The sequence below is a fragment of the Trichechus manatus genome, unplaced genomic scaffold, assembly GCF_000243295.1.
Source record: "Trichechus manatus latirostris isolate Lorelei unplaced genomic scaffold, TriManLat1.0 scaffold00261, whole genome shotgun sequence".
In the NCBI taxonomy this organism is placed as follows: domain Eukaryota; kingdom Metazoa; phylum Chordata; class Mammalia; order Sirenia; family Trichechidae; genus Trichechus; species Trichechus manatus.
Window position 1 is genome coordinate 2,167,689 of NW_004444197.1, and position 18,661 is coordinate 2,186,349.

The 18,661-nt window shown below is 53.1% G+C and overlaps 1 protein-coding gene across 2 annotated transcripts in view; it reads left to right on the forward strand.

The window, feature by feature from the left end:
• Positions 1-18,661, forward strand: part of SCUBE3 (signal peptide, CUB domain and EGF like domain containing 3) — a 37,217-nt gene that overhangs the window by 15,393 nt on the left and 3,163 nt on the right. Inside the window, exons 3-21 of one of the 2 annotated variants that reach the window (XM_012559538.1) lie at positions 198-323; positions 3,148-3,282; positions 4,291-4,413; positions 4,628-4,744; positions 9,179-9,295; positions 11,059-11,181; positions 11,647-11,763; positions 12,125-12,250; positions 12,530-12,646; positions 12,772-12,876; positions 13,159-13,275; positions 13,623-13,781; positions 14,031-14,246; positions 14,592-14,753; positions 14,960-15,127; positions 15,640-15,801; positions 16,212-16,409; positions 16,972-17,124; positions 17,249-17,328. In XM_012559538.1, coding sequence (XP_012414992.1) covers positions 198-323; positions 3,148-3,282; positions 4,291-4,413; positions 4,628-4,744; positions 9,179-9,295; positions 11,059-11,181; positions 11,647-11,763; positions 12,125-12,250; positions 12,530-12,646; positions 12,772-12,876; positions 13,159-13,275; positions 13,623-13,781; positions 14,031-14,246; positions 14,592-14,753; positions 14,960-15,127; positions 15,640-15,801; positions 16,212-16,409; positions 16,972-17,124; positions 17,249-17,328 — 2,621 coding nt within the window. Of the gene's footprint in view, positions 1-197; positions 324-3,147; positions 3,283-4,287; positions 4,414-4,627; positions 4,745-9,178; positions 9,296-11,058; positions 11,182-11,646; positions 11,764-12,124; positions 12,251-12,529; positions 12,647-12,771; positions 12,877-13,158; positions 13,276-13,622; positions 13,782-14,030; positions 14,247-14,591; positions 14,754-14,959; positions 15,128-15,639; positions 15,802-16,211; positions 16,410-16,971; positions 17,125-17,248; positions 17,329-18,661 lie in introns of both variants that reach the window. The other variant, XM_004389839.1, reaches the window with a different exon arrangement.

Genomic DNA, 18,661 nt, shown 5'->3' on the forward strand with positions numbered 1-18,661 from the left:
TGAAAATAGCAAAATGGAAAATGGTTTATAGGCTATGAAAGTAACTGTGTAGACACACACACAGACACACACACACACACACACACACACACACACACACAGGCATGCACGCGCACACGGCCAATCCCAGGAGTGGACAGTGGGGGGCGCACAGGAGGGTTCACCTGAGCCCTGTCTCTGTTTCTGTTTTCCCATAGATGTGGATGAGTGTGAGCGAGAGGATAACGCAGGTTGTGTGCATGACTGCGTCAACATCCCTGGCAATTACCGATGCACCTGCTATGATGGATTCCACTTGGCGCACGATGGGCACAACTGTCTGGGTGAGCAAGGGAGAATGTGGGAAGGTGGTGTCTTATGCAGAGGGAGGTGTTTTCAGTATTTCCCATTTCCCAGGCAAGAAGGGAAAAGTGATCAAAAAGAGCTGCATTTCCACAAAAAAAAGAACAGGGTCAGTCCCCTTTGAGACTGGCCACTAAGGACGAAATCATCCTGCTACTGGATGGAAAGCATCAGAGGAGATGCTGCTGGAAAGTGCTCCTTGGGTGAGGGTCAGGAGCTGAGAATAAGTGTGTTTAGCCACAGCAGGGTGAAGCATGAGGGAAGACACTTTGACTCCAGACAGACCCCAGCTCAGCTGCTTACAGCTGTGAGGCCTTGGGCAAATCAGCTAATCTCTGGGAATCTCAGTTTCCTCATCTCTAAAATAGGGATGATAATGAGTCCCTGGGTGGTGCAAACAGTTAATGTACTTGGCTACTAACCAAAAGGCTGGAGGTTTGAGTCCACCAGAGGCAACTTTGAAGAACGGTCTGGCAATCTGCTCCCAAAAAATCAGTCATTGAAAACCCTATAGAGTACAGTTCTACTCTGACACACATGAGGTCACCATGAGCTGGAATTCACTCCATGGCAACTGGTTTTTAATGTGCCCTCAAAGGGCTACCAGATGGATTACCATAGAGAACATGTGGAAGGCCTGTGTACACTCCTTAGCAGATAGTGGGTACTCAATAAATGGGAGGAATGTCGATGATGATGGTGCTTCCCTTGTGTCCTGGGGAAACTCTGGCCCTTCCAGGCTGGTTCTCCCCCAGTTTTCCCTGCAATCTCCAGTCTCATCCTCACCTCACTTCTGAGGCCTCAATCAAACTTGATCCCCGTCATCCCAAGAGCTGAATCAGACAAAGAAGAATCTCTAGGGAATTGAACTGAATTTTCTCTGCCAATTTGGAAAATTACTGGGACCAAGTCAGACTCTTCTCTAAGTAGAAAAACTGAAACTCATAGCAGAAAAGGATTTCAGATTTGAAGCCAGGGATCCTTTTCCAAAATCTTACTTCTGTTGCCAAAACAAAAATAGGGGACTGGAAGAATAGAAGATAGGAGTGATGCCCAGAAAGCAGTTACCTGACCAAACAGATCCATTTTTTGAGGTCCCATTGGCCCAGGAGAACCTCCTTACTACAGAGCTGCCTCTAAACCCAATCACACCCCACCCCTGGACCAGGCTATAGGTTTCCACTCCCAACCCAGGCCTGTAAGCCCTGGTTCCTCTGGGCCCTTCCCCCCAGCCCTGGCCACCTCTCCTACCACTCTGGCTACTAGGAAGGGCGTTACTCCTCACCTGCCCAGTCACCCTTGAGGGCCTCTTTTGGGACTCCTTTGGGAAGAGAAGCTGCAACATTTGGACCAGGACAGTGAGTTGCCTACAAGACTGAGAACATGAGTTCCTCAGTTCTTTACCTGCCTTTCACCTTTCTAGGCCCTTGATTCTCATCAAGCCTTGTTTCCCTAAACATGTTTTTGGAAGAACTATACCAGAAGGATAACAGAATGAGTAGGTAGAGAAGGGGTCAGGAGGAGGAAATGTCAGAGCCTTAAGGGTTCAGGCTCAAAGACTCAACCCTACCCTTGGCTCTTAGCAGAGCTCTGAGAAAGCTGTCCATGCTCTGCCTCAGTTTCCCCACTGAAAATAGGAGGAAAGAATTTTGATAGGGTAGTAAAGCCACAAGACTGGAACAGAAGATAGCAAACAGCAGAAGGATGGAATGTAGGGTAGAGCAAGAGCAGAAGGATGGGACTGGGGAGAAGTCAGGGGTGTAGTTAGAGATAGGGCAGAGGCAGGTGCACTGTGCCAGACAGGAGCCACTTGGATCTAGGCCCCTCTGCCCTTGGCCAGGAAGGGGAAAGATGGGGTTAGGCCCTCAGCAGAATAGGAAGGGAGGGGCAGGTGGGGCCCTCAGGAACCCAGATTCCAGCTGTTCCATTGGGGGACCAATATCTCGCTCATGCTTCCTGGGCCAGGGCCAATGGAGGAGAGCTGTGGACCTGGGAGGGCAGTAGCTAGCATAGAGACAGAGTCAAGGCGTTCCAGTGGGAGCCCCAAGATGAGCTTGGCTCTGGGGTCTGGAGGTGGTGATTTTGGGGGGAGAGCCTACTGCTCCCCCTCCCCCATCTGGGGTGTGGCCTGGCAGCTCTCCCCCATCCCTCTCCGCCAAGCTGCCAGACTTTGTTTTGTTAAACCAAAATAGGAGAAAGGCTAGGGAATATGGCAGTAAGCCCAGGCATAGGGGGAGGGGAGAGAGGACTGGGCCGTGGCCTGTCCACAGAAATGGTCCCTGCCCCACAAGGAGTTGAGGCTGTGGCTGCCTTTCCCCACCCTGCCCCTCCAACCTGAGCACCATGGCCATGGCTCTCCCAGAACACAGAGCCATTCCCCAGGCCCTCGGAATGACTGCTCATCACAACCAGCTGCCACTCCATTATCTTGCCCTGACCACATCTCCATCCTTAATCTTCCTCGCTGTCCCCCTTTGTGATGATCTCCTCTGCCCCTAGACCGAATTTCAACAGGTGAGGACAAGGGAGGCAAGTCCTCACCTAGATAAGCCAGGTTCACATGTCCCCTTCCCACTTCCCTAGCTCCCCAGCTATGCCATCTCAGGGTGGCCTCCCCAGGCTCAGTGTAACATTAGCTGATGAGGGGGTGAGAACTGTCTGGCTTGACCTGCCTGGCCTAATGCTGGGCTGGGGGAAGGTGCTGGATTCTTAAGACTGCCCTCAGCCCTTGGTGCTGAAGTCCCAGGGCACACCCTGGTCCCTAGCCTGCACCCCCCGGCCCCACCGACCACCTCTTCTGCACAGATGTGGACGAGTGTGCTGAGGGCAACGGTGGCTGTCAGCAGAGTTGCATCAACATGATGGGCAGCTACGAGTGCCACTGCCGGGAAGGCTTCTTCCTCAGCGACAACCAGCACACCTGCATCCAGCGACCAGAAGGTCAGCTCCTGCCCTGCCCTGCCCTGCCCTACCCAGGCTTCTCAGCCAGTTTGCTTGGGACCTTTCCCTCCTTGCCCACCCCCCCGGTCACCTTCTGTTCTCAACCCAGTCACTTGTCCCTCAGCCTAGTCACTTGTCCCTCAACCCAGTCATACCCTAAGGGCTCCGTGCATACTCTGTATTAGAACAAAATTAGGGAGAATTCATTTTGGGTTGGGGTCAGTGTGGGACTGAGGCTACAGTGGGGTGTCCTCTGTGTCCAGATCTGGGGTATCTGACAGCCCTAACTGGATGGCTGAGCTTAAGCTGCTGCTTTATGTGAGAGGGCTTCATCAATGCCTTATTCCTGGGGTTGGGTTAGGGATCAGGCAGGAACAGTGGGGTACATGTTGTCTGTTTCTGTGTCTCTCACCTGCCCCACTAGACTGTGACCTCTCTGAGGGCAGGAACTATGTCTATTCATTTTTGTATCCCTAGCACCTAACCTAGTGCCTGCATGTAGTGGGAGTTTAATATGTTATCCCATAAAATCCCATAGTACTTATTATCTGTATCCATCATGCCCCACTCACATTATAGATTTGATAATTATTTTATCCTCTTCCCAGTTTGACTGTAAGCTCTTTGAGGGAAGGGACCATGTCTTATATTTTTCTGTGTTTTTCCTAAATCCACTCAGTACCTAGCACAGTGCTGGGCAGCTATTAGACAATTAGATATTTTTTGGTTGTTTGAAGGAGAGAGTGGTTGTGCAGGTGTTCTCTGGGAATGGGTATCAATACCTATTAATCCATCATTCGAAATGGCTGCTGAGTTATGCTTATCAGCACCCAGCTCTGTGAACAGAACAGGAGGCCTGTCAGGGGGAGAGTCGGGCCTCTCCCCATGTGGTAACCTCAGTGGAATTCTCCCAATTTCCTAGGCCCTCAACCACCCCCTTCTAGTCCCCCCTCCTCTATGTGTCCCGGGGCACAGAGCTTTCACCCCCCTCCTCTTCCCTTTTAGAAGGAATGAATTGCATGAACAAGAACCATGGCTGTGCCCACATTTGCCGGGAGACACCCAAGGGGGGCATTGCCTGTGAATGCCGCCCTGGCTTTGAGCTCACCAAGAATCAACGGGACTGTAAATGTGAGCTGGCAGGGATGGCAGGGATGGTGGGGATGGTGGTGGGGGAGAAGGGGCAACAGGAGGGAGGTGGGGCCTCAGCAGCGACAGCACAGGGCTGCGAGGAAAAGGGAGCAGGGGAAGGGCAACTAGCAAAGAGGGCCACCATCCATGTTGTGGAGAACTGTGGTGCCCAGGGAGAAGAAAGCTGATAGGCTCCTGCCCCCTCTGTGCACAGTGACATGCAACTATGGTAATGGTGGCTGCCAGCACACGTGTGATGACACAGAGCAGGGCCCCCGGTGCGGCTGCCACGTCAAGTTTGTGCTTCATACCGACGGGAAGACATGCATCGGTGGGTGTAGCCAGGGGAGAATCTAGTCCACCTGTGATGGGGGTGTGGGTAAGGGACCTTGGGCACGAGGGAGGGGGGCACATGGGGCCCAGGTGCTGGTCACAGAGTGATGGTGAGGGGACTGAAGAGCCAGACAATGCCACGTCTAGTGAGGACAGCTCTGAGAGGGACTGAAGGGTAACCTGGCTCCCTCCCACTCCCCAAACCATTGCTTCTACTGCCCCATGCCTAAGAGCTTCACCCTCCTCTCATCCCAGGAGCTGTTGCCAAACTGAGAATAATTAGCAGAGGTGCCTGTCACCCAAGGCTGTGGTTGAGAAGAGGGAGGAAAGCTGGGAACACACTGGGGACACACGCTGATTCGGCCTGACCACAGGCTCTAGTTGACTAGCAGGGTCAGATGGGAGCTGCCACAGCCCATTGCCCCTACTCTAGGACTGGGGGTGGGGCAGGTAACCTTCTCTGGGACCACCAGCCCTAACCTGGCAGATGGGGTTTTTTGGCTCCAGGTATCTTTTTCCTCTTTATCCTTTGTCTCCTCACTCTCCTCCTCTAAGTCTCCTTTCCACTCCTCTTACTCTAGCCTGCCACTGCCTTCTCTCCACTCAGTTCCAGTGGTACTCTGTCTCAGCTCTGCCTTTAGGCCTCTCACTTCCTTACCAACCCCAGCCTTCCCTTCCGCCCTGATCTGGAGCCCTCTTGACACCTGGTCCCCTTTTCCTGAATTCCTAGGCCTTCCTTCACATATCTTCAGGTACCACAGATGAGATCAACTCCTTAATTCCTGAAGTTTAATTCCGAATTCCCTAAGTCTTTAGCAAAGGCCAATTACTGTGGGCTCCCAGAGTGCTGAGAAAGTTGGCGGGACAAGGTGTCCCTTTGGAGAAATGGGAAATGAAAGGGAAGAGTTAGAAGGCGTGCGTGCTCTCTGGGCATGGGTGTGTATGGACAGCCATCCATCTGGTGGCCTACAACACACCAGGTATGGGAAGGTGTGGAAACAGTCACTCTGTGTGAAATTGTGTACATCAGGGACATGGCACCCAGCTTGAGAACCAGCTGCCCCCCTGCCTTTCCCCACACATAAGAACAGGTGATGCTCGGGGACATGCTCCAGAAACTTGCACACCCGGTTCGAAAGTTCTCCTTTATTTTAATTAAGATCTTTCCTGCTACATGTTTTCCTCTGAGCTAACTCTTCAAAGACCCTGGAACATTTTTAAGTCTTCACATTGTCTGCTCCAGGCTGGTTTGTTCCAGCTCCTTTCATTTTTCCTCATAGGCCTAATTTTTCTGCTTTCTAAACCTCCAGCCACGCCCTGGACACACTCACACGCATCCCCAGAATCTAAAAAAACTGCATGCAGTCCCCAAAGAAAAGCTGCATGGAGCAGGACAGAGCTGGGGGCCCATGGGTGTGAGGCCTGGTCCCTCTCTGGCTTCTTTCTGCTCAAATAGCCCTGGTTATGGCTGCTTTTGAAGATACCCTTATTAAGCTTGAGCTCCCCTCTAACCCAAGACCCATTCCTCCATCTGGGCCGTGGCCAAGTAAGGCAGAACACATTAGGCTCTGCTAGGATTCACAGCAACTTTCTTTCCTAGTTCCTCTCCCTCTTCTCCAATAGAACTTATTTAACCTTCTTGCCTTGTGTAATTTTTCTCGTCAGCCCTGGTGGAAGGAAACGTCATTGTCGGGGGCCATCAGGACATTCAGACTTGGAAGTTTGTGAGGCTTGAGGTTGCATTCCAGCTTTGTGATGGAATGCTTTGTGATATTGGGCCCATGATTCTTCTCTCTGAGACTCAGTTTCCCCTCAGTCACTTGGCGGGAGTCAGGCTTCTTTGAGGACACCAGGCAGAATAAGGCTTGGGAGTGAGGCTGCTGCAGGGGTCCCAGGGCTCCCTGGGGCTAGTGGTTTGGGCCTAAAGGGTGGAGAAGGGGGTGGGGAGGGATCTGGGGCCCCTTGGGCCACAGTGGCTCCTGCCCAGCATCTAAACAGCTTTTTTACAATGTCAAACAGGGGAAAGGCGGCTAGAGCAGCACATCCCCCCTCAGGCCGTTTCTAATGGTAAATATGTCTGCTCTCACCGCTTGCTCTCACTGGCTTGCTAGGGGAAGGGCTAACCCGCTGGGGCTCCCACTAACCGCATGCCCACTGGGCCCACCTGACTGGGCTCCAGCCTGCCAGCAGGGCCCCTGGCAGCCCAGGCACTGGGCCCCCAGGTGACAGAAAGCCTGAGTCCTCAGACACTGGCCCAGAGCTTTCACGTTGGTCTTGTCTTTGTCCTATCACTCTCCTTATCTCCTTCCTTTTTGCTCCCTTCTCCCACCTTCTAACACCCCCACCCCTCCCCAGCCATCTGCCCCTCTCTCTGCCTTTCTGCACAGCCACAGACCCAGCCAGCTCCATGTTACCATCATGCCCACTGTGGCACTTGGGAGAGGGGTGGGATAGGTTAGATACCATCCCCTCCTGGGGGCTTCTTTCTTGGGTTCTTGCCCACATTGGTTCAGTTCTGGCATTACTCACCATTCTCTCCCACCATAATGGCTAAGAGCATGACCTTTGGATTCAGACAGACCTGAGTTTGAATTCTGGCTCTGCCACCTTCTAACTGTATAACCTCAAGCAAGCTGCTTTCCTCTGTGGTCCTCAGTTTACACTTCTGCAAAATAGGGAGAATAACAGTTCTCTTTTAGAAGATTACTGTGATGGTTGAGATAGTGCTTGTAAAGCATCTTGTAAGCGCCTGGCACAGAGAAGGCACAGAGTAGCTGGTGGTTGTTAACACTGTGACCTGGAGAGCAAAGGGCTGTGGGTGTGCCAACCTGCCAGCCCCACCCTGCCCTGGAGAAGGCTGCCCTGAGGGGTTGGCAGCTCTGCCCAGCTTCCTGGTCCAACCCTGGGAGGAACAGCTCTGCTGCTCCCCATCCTGGATCGCTCAGAAGCTACCCAGACTTAAGGCAGGATCTCTGTTCCCCTTGCCATGCCCCAGGGCTTGGGGGGGCCTCTTCTTATGCCAAGCGCAGTCTTAGGGGTGATGGCTGGCCTTGGAGCCTGAATTCGAGGTTCCCTCCCATGTTCCTCCTGTGGCCTTGGGGAATCTCAGGAGAAACTAAGGTGGGAATGACACAGAGGAGATCCCACTGTGGCTACTCCCAAACCTGGGCATTTGAGGGACCAGGGCATGGCCAGGGCTCACAGGCACAGTTGGGGTTCTTGAGGAGGCTGGCCCTGCTGCTCTCCTCAGTGACAAAGGTTGGACCTGCATTTAGAAGTCAGAGATCCCAGAAGACACTAGGACTCTCCAGTGCTTTTTTCATCCAGGTCCCGTTGATTCTGAGAACCACTTTCCTCTCTCCCTCAGCTGAAGCCTCGGGATTTTGTCTCTCTTTGATAGAAGAATTCTAGGCTTCTCCAGAGGACAGTCATCACCTCCCCACAGTGCCTCTGTCAGGGCTGTGCACTACTGCGAGCTGAGGGTTTTCCCTTGGACTCACCTCTCTCTCTCGGGCTACAGTTTAAACCTGTTTTTCTCCTGCTCTGAATTCAGAAAATAAGGAGAGTGACCCATCCACACACCCTCACTCTGACCTCTCAGTCAAAAGCACGCAGCAGAAGGGACTTAACTAAAATAAGGATTTAGGCTTTATCTAGCTTTGAGGTTCTGTAATTCTTCCACCTACATTCTCAAGACCTTCCTCTTCCTCTGGACTCTGCTCCCTTTGCCCCCTCTCCTACCCCAGACAATACCTTGCTATTAGGAAAGTAAACAACAACAAAACAGCCAGCTTATCTCCATCTGGACCAAAAAAAAGGGCTTGGGAAGAGGTGAAGGTAGACATGAAGGGGCCAGGAAATGACTGAGTGTGTGCCAGCTCCCCTGAGGAAGAGCAGTCAGGCTTTGAACTGGGATCTTCTTTAAGACAGCTGGGCAGAGAGAAGGGGGAGATGGATTGATGGCCATCCCCTCAGCTGTCAGGAATCGCCAGCCTCACTCTTCCCAACCCACCTATAGTAAGATGATCCCACCGTGACCCCCTACCCACTAAAGAGGTGGTTGGAGGGAAGACGGAAACTCCTCTCGGCCCTTGTTCCCTGGCAGCCAAAAGCACCCTTGCTTAGCTCCCATCCCTCCCTGCTCTCTCCCCTCTCCACCTCCTCCGCCCCCAGCACATTCCTGCCTGACAGCTCTGGCTTGTACCTGCCTCACTGCTGTCCACCTTGTTTCAATCAAGTAGGGGGCAGGGAAGCGGACTGCTTGGCTGCACTTGTGAGGGGATGGGGGTTGGGAGCCTCCACTTAATGCTCCTTCTAAAGCACAGGCAGGCAGCTGAGGCCTGCCCTCGGGCCTCTGTGGTCTCTACTGCCCTCGAGGTTGGGACCTCTCCAGGCCAATAACACAGTTACCCTCCCCCACCCCCCTAAACAGAGACCTGTGCTGTCAACAACGGGGGCTGCGACAGTAAGTGCCATGATGCAGCTACTGGTGTCCACTGCAGCTGCCCTGTGGGCTTCATGCTGCAGCTGGACAGAAAGACCTGCAAAGGTAAGGGCTGTGCGAGGACAGGAGCGCAGACTTCTGGCAAGGGCTGAGGTCGTGACCAGAAATAGGGTACCTATTACGGGACCATCGCCCTTGACCCCCTGGAGGCTATCCTGATTATAAAGAACAGAGGATGTGCCTAAGGGTTGTCTCCTGTCCACCTTTCCCATCTCCATTCAAGGGGCACAAAAGTCCAGCCAGTTCCTTGGTGCCCCCTCCCCCACCTGACCTTGTTTTCCTTGTTCTTATTCTTATCCTCCTACGGGTCCCTAACCCTCTTGGTTAATGAACCTACCATTCACATTTGTCCCTGGGTCTGGAAAGATATTTGAGTCCTGACTTTGTGTGTGTGCATGAGGTCACACGTGTGTTCCATAACCTTCTTAACTCACATTCCTCAGGCCTTCCCAGTAGGCTCTGGGGAAATGATCTCTTCCCCTAGAAAGGCTGGAATAGCTACAGGGAGAATAGGGTGGCAATTAGGAGCACTGCCACTGGAGCCTGGCTACCTGTGTTCACATCCAGCTCCGCTTCTTACTAACTCTGTGACCACAGGCAAGTTACTTAGTTGCTCTGTGCCTCAGTTTCCCACACTAACAGTGCCTGCTTCATAGGTTTGTTGTGAGGATTACATGAGTTACCACATATAAAGTGCTTAGAACAGAGCTTGGCAAATGGTAAGCATTTTGTGTTAGCTATTAAAACCAAAACCCATTGCCGTCGAGTCGATTCTGACTCATAGCTATTACTATGGTATAATTTCCCACACTGTCCATTCTGTTTCCCCTCCTTTAAGTTAGCCAGGTCTGGGGGATGGATGGGGAGAGGAAAAAGGGAGGGGAGCCATACTGAAAATAATGGTTCCTCAGGTCTGTGTCCCCTGGTCACAAGAAGTGAGGACTGGGAGGAGGACTGGGCTCCTTCTTTGTGTCTTTTGGCTCAACAGCTGCCAGAGGGGGAGGGCTAGGGCAGCAGGTCAGACAGCCAGAGTTGAGAGGTTTCCTGCTGGGAAGGACTGTTGACAGGTATGCTAAGAGTGAAGTGGAAGGCTGCCCTCCCTGCCCCCTTCCCCAAGTAGGGGTGAGTAGCCTGGGTCCTGTCTGCCACCAGCTTGGGGAACTTGACCTCAGGAAGGAAGCAGCTAACCCGCCCCCCTTCCCTTGCTAGTGCTGAAAGCTGCCTCAGGCCTGAGCCTCTCCAGACCTCTCCTGAGTCCAGCCCCCTGCCTGGCCCCCCACCCTCCCCCATCAGCTACCCAGCCTCACTGGCTCTCTTGGAGGTCCTCCCGGCCTGGCCTCTTTCCCAGCTCCTCCTCTCTGAAGGGCTGCCCCTTTCAAGTGAATACCCTTGAATCCCACCTCTCCTCGGCCCCGTCTCAAGGCTCCTGGGACAGGGTTAGGGAGGTGGCAAGGAAAGGATGTACCCTACCTACCAGCCTTTTTGGGAATGGCCATCAGCTGAACAGTAGCCACTGGACTAGGCATGGACTAACCCTACAAGTCAAATGCCCACCTGCTCCCTGCTCCCGGCAATTCCCTGTCCCCTGCTAAGAGGACTTGGTCCCAGAAGAGAGGGTGTTAGTAATGGCCGCAGCCCCCCTGAACAGGGAGGAATGGAGACAGGAGAGTAGAAAGGAGTCAGCGGGGCAGGCCCCGAGCTCTCCTGGTTTTCCCATCTCTGCGAGTGTGGGAGGGATCTTGTCTCCTTGTTTGTTCCCAGCCTTATTACCTTTTGTTTTCTCTATACTTGTGTCCTGGCTTCCCCAGACATAGATGAGTGCCGCCTGAACAATGGGGGCTGTGACCACATTTGCCGCAACACAGTGGGCAGCTTCGAATGCAGCTGCAAGAAGGGCTATAAGCTTCTCATCAACGAGAGGAACTGTCAGGGTGAGTAGACTCAGGCCAAGGGGAAAGCCTTGGGAGAGGTACTTGTGGTAGGAGAGTCTGAGGGACTCCGTGGACACTATGGAGAGTCTCCATAGGCAGTGTCCTGTGCTGCAGATTAGCGGGCCAGCCCCGCGCCGGGGGATATGGCTTGGCAAGGAGGGAGGGATGGATTTTGCCCCAATTCCTATCCTTGGCAGGGTGTTACCTGTATAACCACACATGGTGGCCCTGATCCACAGGCACCAGATCTCTCAGCTCCTGACTCCAAGGACTCCAAGTGGAGGAGTGTGAGGGGATGGGTAGGCATTGCTGAACTGCTGATCCTAGGGCTGAGCCAAGAGTAGGGACTCTGTCAATTTGAGGTGGAGAGCCAAGGCCCGTCACTTGGACCCTTCACCTGAGCGGAAGTCGCAGAGTCAAGTGCCCCAAGACAATTTCAGTGGTTTGAATCCTTCTTTCTTCTAGACATAGATGAGTGTTCCTTTGATCGAACCTGTGACCACATGTGTGTCAACACACCAGGAAGCTTCCAGTGCCTCTGTCATCGTGGCTACCTGCTCTATGGTGTCACCCACTGTGGGGGTAAGCTAGCCAGCTTACACCCCCACCACCCTGGCCCCGTTATGATGAAGTGGAAGGAAGTAAGCTTCTGGAGTCCAGCTGGGAGACCAAGACATCCCCATCAATGCTCCCTTACCCCCATCCTCTGCTCTCAGACTATAGCCCCACAGTCAGTAGGAGCGGAAGAAGTAGGTCAGATTGGCTCCTTCTCAGTCGTTCCTTTAACTATGGCAGAGATAAGGGAGGAGGTTCTAGGTTTGAGCTCTTCTTTGGGGTCAGTTGTCATCTTGAGATAACCACAACTCTAACCAGAAGTCCTCACTTGATGCCCACTCCCTGGTTCTCACCCCTCCCCCCACCACTGCCTGTCTGTGTGCCCCAGATGTGGATGAATGCAGCATCAACCGGGGAGGTTGCCGCTTTGGTTGCATGAACACGCCTGGCAGCTACCAGTGTACCTGCCCAGGAGGCCAGGGCCGGCTACACTGGAACGGCAAGGATTGCACAGGTGGGCAGCACCCTCTGCCGGTCACAGCTGGCACTGCGGTTTTAGGAGGAAGTTGGGGCCGTGGAAGATATGCTGGGGAAGGTTTCAGGTGGACCAGGGTGGAGAATATAGCCAATACGAGTTGGAGACAGGAAGTGCTGGTAAATAATCCTTTCATCAGTCTCTGCGGGTAGAATAACAGCTCTGAGGTAGTCAATTCTCTTCCTTCAGATTACCCAACTGAGGGAGAGGGTGGGAGAGGAATGCCCCCATCTCATCAGGCCTCTCTCCTGTCCCTAGAGCCTGTTAAGTGTCAGGGAAGTCCTGCGGCCTCGAAAGCCATGCTCAGTTGCAGCCGGTCTGGCAAGAAGGACACGTGTGCCCTGAGCTGCCCCTCCCGGGCCCGCTTTTTGCCAGGTATGTGAAGAAGGGTGTGGAGGGCTGGGGAGAGAAGGGAGGAAAGGCTGGCTGTTCAGCCCTTGGATTCTCCAACCAGTAGGGGCTGGGGAGTGATCAGAGCTGTGACAGGCCCTTTCTCTCAGAGTCTGAGAATGGCTTCACTGTGAGCTGTGGCACTCCCAGCCCAAGGGCTGCTCCAGCCCGCACCAGCCCCACGGGGAACAGCACAAACTCCAACCACTGCCATGGTGAGCACCAGCCCAGAGACCGTGTTCTGACCCTACTCCCTTTGTATTCACCCTGTATTTCTCCTCTTCCTTAATCCCCTGGCCTTCTTTTTTCCTGGACTCCATTTTGCTCTGTAAGTCTCCAGCCCTGTTGCCTCCCTCCCTCTGTCCCTAACGTCTGATTCCCTAATCCCACTCCCCAGCCAACCCCCTGGCTTCCTGCCCAATTTCTCAACACCCTCCACAACAGCCACCAGCCACATGGGGCCTGTAGGCTGCGCTGAGCTTCTCCCATCCCTCTAGAGGCTGCAGTGCTGTCGGTTAAACAGCGGGCCTCCTTCAAGATCAAGGACGCCAAGTGCCGTCTGCACCTGCGAAACAAGAGCAAAATGGAGGAGGCCAGCAGGATGCTGGGGCCAGGTCTGGACTGGGCACCCCACCCCAGTGGGCTGTCTAGCCACCAAAACCTTCCCTCCCCTCGGCTCCTCTTCTTAGCAAGATCTCCCCTCTCCCCCCAAAAATCACTGGCACCCTGAACTCTGGACAGAGCAAGGGGGGAAAGCAGTTGCAGGTACAGAGCCCAAGAAAAGACCAGGATATTCCCACATACACTCCAACTAATTAGGATCTGAGACTAAGAGAGGACTGTAAGGTAATTGCAGTCAGGGATCTGGTGAGGTCTCGGTTGGGCAGAGACGTGAGAGCTGGGAGTGAGAATGTTCCCTGACCCAAGGGGTGGCCTTGGGTTGACAAGCCCTTTCTTCTAGGTGGTGCCCCCTGCTCTGACTGCCAGGTCACCTTCATCCACCTCAAGTGTGACTCCTCTCGGAAGGGCAAAGGCCGACGGGCCCGGACCCCTCCAGGCAAGGAGGTCACCCGGCTTACCCTAGAACTTGAGGCAGAGGTCAAAGCTGAAGAAACCACAGGTGGGACTGAGGGCACTGTTGGGAGGAGGGCTGGTAGGGGAGGACCAGGGTGGGGAAACATAGGCCCCAGCATCAAAGGGAGAGGGTAGAGCCTGTACTAGGGACAGATGCTACCTAAGCCAAGCCCAGGAGCTAGTCCCTCTCTTACCATGCCCCTTCTAGCTCCCAACTTTGCTCCCCTAACTCTTGTGCTCACAGCCATTCTTTCATTCTATTCCCTCCCTCACTCATACCACCACTCATCACCAGCTGGCTGTGGGCTGCCCTGCCTCCGACAGAGGATGGAACGGCGGCTGAAAGTGTCCCTCAAGATGCTCAGGAAATCCATCAACCAGGACCGCTTCCTGCTGCGTCTGGCAGGCCTTGATTATGAGCTAGCCCACAAGTCAAGCCCGGTAGCTGGGGAGCGAGCAGAGCTGGTGGAGACCTGTAGGCCTGGGCAGCACCGTGCTGGGGCCAAGTGTGGTAAGGAAGCTTGCTGGGGGGCAGGGGAGCAGGGAGGGCCCAGCTTGGGCCCAGCTCAGAGCAGGACACTTTATGACTTCATTTCCATCTCAAATTGTGAGGCAGCCAGGACCCTCCTGCCCCCCATCCTCCCCACCTGGGTCCCAGGCTGAAATCCAGGACATCAGGCTGGGCCAACAACCCTCCTGCACACGACTTTAGTCCCCATGCCTCCAAGCAGGATTCCATTTGTTCCCTGAGGAAGACATTCTCCCTGAATCTGGGGGAGTGGGAAGGGGAGTGAGAGGCCTGGGTGGTGGGAAATGGGGGCGGGGTGGGTGGCTAGCACGGCCGACTCTCCCTCAGTCAGCTGCCCGCAGGGAACGTATTACCACGGCCAGATGGAGCAGTGTGTGCCATGCCCAGCGGGCACCTTCCAGGAGAGAGAAGGGCAGCTCTCCTGCGACCTTTGCCCTGGGAGTGATGCCCACGGGCCTCTCGGAGCCACCAACATCACCACGTGTGCAGGTGCCAGGGGAATAAACAACACAAGCTGGGGTAGGGTGGGCGCTGGGATGCCCACGGGCATGGGATTTCCCAAAGGGCAGGCCCACACTCCAGGCCACTCTTCTAGTCGACATCCTGTTTGTGTGCCTCTGCTCCCTGAAACTGGGTGAGCCCATGGGGTGACGCAGGACCATCCCCATCAGAGTTTGGCCCTTCCTTCATTGCAGGTCAGTGTCCACCTGGACAACACTCTATAGATGGGTTCAAGCCCTGCCAGCCATGCCCACGTGGTACCTACCAGCCTGAAGCGGGACGGACACTGTGCTTCCCGTGTGGTGGGGGCCTTACCACCAAGCATGAGGGGGCCATCTCCTTCCAGGACTGTGACACCAAAGGTGAGAGGCTACTCACCCCCATGGGGGCTCCCCAACCCCAGCTGATCCCAAATTCTCAAATCCCTAGAACAGACCTGAGTATATCGCCACACCTTCTTTCCCACACTGGGAAAAGCCCAGCTGCCTGACCAAGCACACCATCCTGCTTACAGGACCCATCCTGGCTCGCCACCAATCCCAAGCCTGGAAATGAAGGAATAATTAACAGTCCCACCTACCCCTCTGCACAGAGAGTTGGTGGCCCATTCCTTCCACACCCTAAATGAATTTCTGTATAGGTTCGGCAGTGTGCTCAGTGCTAGAAGGAAAAGGATTGGAACTGTAGCCAACCACTCTGTGAAGTTTATTTTACCCTGGGCTTGAAAAATTCTGGTATGACTGGGAAAGGATGGGACCCCAGAAAGAACTTTGACCCCCTGATTCTCCATGATAAAGTGTATCCTGTCCATCCCATGCCCCAGAACTCCCACCTGACCACCATCCTTGACTCTTGCCTTTCCCCTTCCCTGCAGTCCAGTGCTCTCCTGGGCACTACTACAACACCAGCATCCACCGCTGCATCCGCTGTGCCCTGGGCTCGTACCAGCCAGACTTCCGCCAGAACTTCTGCACCCGCTGTCCAGGCAACACAAGCACGGACTTCGATGGCTCCACCAGTGTGGCCCAATGCAAGAGTATGCAGCAGGCCAGGCTGTGGAAAGGGGGTGGAGAGGCCTGGGAGCAGTGGGTATGGGAAGAAAAGGGTCTTGGGCAAACCAATAGGGTGCAGGGCTGTGGGTGGATGGGCAGGAAAGTCCCACCTTCTACCTCTCCCCTGACCCACTCAATCTCAAGGACAGTTGCTAGGCTGGGCCCTGCAGCGCTCTCTCTCTGGAGCTAGGTAATGGGGGAGGCAGACACAGGTGAAATGACAAAGTACAGAGAAGAGGAAGGAGGGTGGACCCAGAACTTAGAAAGTTCGATGAACTAGAAAGATGGCTGCCCACATGTCTGACTTCCACATCAGAACTCTTCAGTTTCCCCACTGATTTCTGCACTGACTTCCCTCCTCTTTCTTGCTCTATCCACCGGGGCTTGGCTGCAGATCGTCAGTGTGGTGGGGAGCTGGGTGAGTTCACTGGCTATATTGAATCCCCCAACTACCCGGGCAACTACCCAGCCAGCGTGGAGTGCGTCTGGAACATCAACCCCCCACCCAAGCGCAAGATCCTTATCGTGGTACCCGAGATCTTCCTGCCATCTGAGGACGAGTGTGGGGACGTCCTCGTCATGAGAAAGAACTGTGGGTGGCTGCAGAGCTGGGCCAGGGAAAGGGAGTCGAAATCTGGTTGGGAGGGAGAGAGAGAGAAGATGGGCACAGGAAAAATTGGGCCAGTGAAGTTAGGAATCCATGAGGGCAAAATAGTGAGGGAGGTCTTGGAAGGAGGGAAACTAACAAAGGAAGAAAGCAATAAATGGTACATGTTCGGGCAGCAGAGAAGGAGGCCAGCATTGGGGCTAGAACTCCATTGGTGTTACATGTGTCACTTTCCTATCCTAGGATTTTTGCCATTTCATCCATTTAAATGTCAGATTTCTTATACTGTGTGAGTGCCCAGATGTCAAAAAGGAGTTGTAGACCAAACCCAGGGCAGCAGGGGAGGGAGAGAGGGAGGGAGGGAGAGAGGGAGAGAGGGAGAGAGATAGAGAGAGAGAGAGAGAGTGTGTGTGTGCGTGTTTATGGGGTGGGGTTGGGGGAATGGGGAGAGCCTGTCAGTGTGATTCCTTCCCTGCAAGGCCCTCACTCCAGGAGGCCCGGGGTAGCCTGCCTTGCTGTTCTCCTGACCTGCTGCTTGCCTCCCCAGCCTCCCCGTCCTCCATTACCACCTACGAGACCTGCCAGACCTATGAGCGCCCCATTGCCTTCACAGCCCGCTCCAGGAAGCTCTGGATCAACTTCAAGACCAGCGAGGCCAACAGTGCCCGGGGTTTCCAGATCCCCTATGTTACCTATGATGGTGAGCAAAGCCAGGAGAGTCAGGGAGGGGGGTAAGAAAGGAGAGGCTCATGGGCCTTGGGAAGGGGCCAGGGGAGCAGGGAGAGCTCCCACACTTAAGTCCTTCCTTTTGGCTGGCTTTGCAGAGGACTATGAGCAGCTGGTAGAAGACATTGTACGAGATGGCAGGCTCTATGCCTCTGAAAACCACCAGGAGATTTTAAAGGCAAGTGAATATTAACAACAATAATAAAAGCCAGCATTTAATGAGCATGTAACAATGTGCCAGGCCACATGCTAAGTGCTACATGAATATTCTCATTCGATAAACACAGTAAACTCTAGGAGGTAGGTTCTTTCATCATTCCTGCTTTACAGATGAGAGGACTGAGGCACAGAGAGTTAAAAGAACTTGCCTAGTGGTAAAGCTGGGATTGAAGCCCAAGCCCACATAACTGCAGTGCATTCTGGATCCCTAATGTCACTCACACTATGTTACACCTTGGAGAAAACTTGAAAGAGAAAGGGCAGATGAGGAGATGAAATGTCCCTACATCTTCCCAAGACATAATATGGAAAATGAAGCATAGAAAGATGCTTTTGCATAAATTCCTTCCTTCCCTTACTCCATCCCCAGTTCCCACAGAGAAGCAGCAGATCTCACATGGCATTTCTTATAATTAATATATAGATGTCTTTTAGAGATAAAGAAATGTTTCCAATATTGAAGAATGGACTAGACACCCTGAGTCTGTGGATTTCAGTTTGAAAAAATCTTACTTAAGAAACAATAATCCTACTCATAGAATCACCCTTTGTAAAGTATCACTGCACAAAAAGTTTTGTCTTTATTATTAATACAATAATTTTTGTATTATCATAAGACCCATAATGACAAAAATCTCCCAGAACTTTCAGACTTCAAAGAATATAATTTCAATGATGCCTTTCAAACATTTTTTAGGCATCTGAACCCTGATTTCAAATAAAATGTACTGTGGAACTCTAATACATAAAGTCGATGGAAGTGCAGTTCTGATTAAACTGGGAAAGGCTAAAAGCCCCACCTTATTTGAAAATAAGGAACAGTAGTCTGGGAGCCAGGAGATCTGTGTTCTCATTCACAGTGCTTGGCGCCTAGGAGGCCCTCTACACAGCATGCTTCTCTTTCAGACAGAGTGGTCAGGAAAGGCCTCTCCTCTCTGAGGAGAAGAGGCCTAATGAGGTAAAGAGACTAGCTATTAGAAGACCAGAGAAGGGGCATTCCAAGCAAAGGAGCATGCGAGCAGTTTACAGAGTGTTCAAGAACAGGGAGAAGCAATTAAAAAACGGGCAAAGGATATGAAAAGGCACTTCGCCAAAGAAGATATTCAGGTGGCTAACAGACACGTGAAGAAATGCTCACGATCATTAGCCATTAGAGAAATGCAGATCAAAACTACAATGAGATATCTCACCCCAGCAAGGCTAGCATTAATCCAAAAAAACACAAAATAATAAATGATGGAGAGGTTGTGGAGAGACTGGAACACTTATACACTGTTGGTGGGAATGTAAAA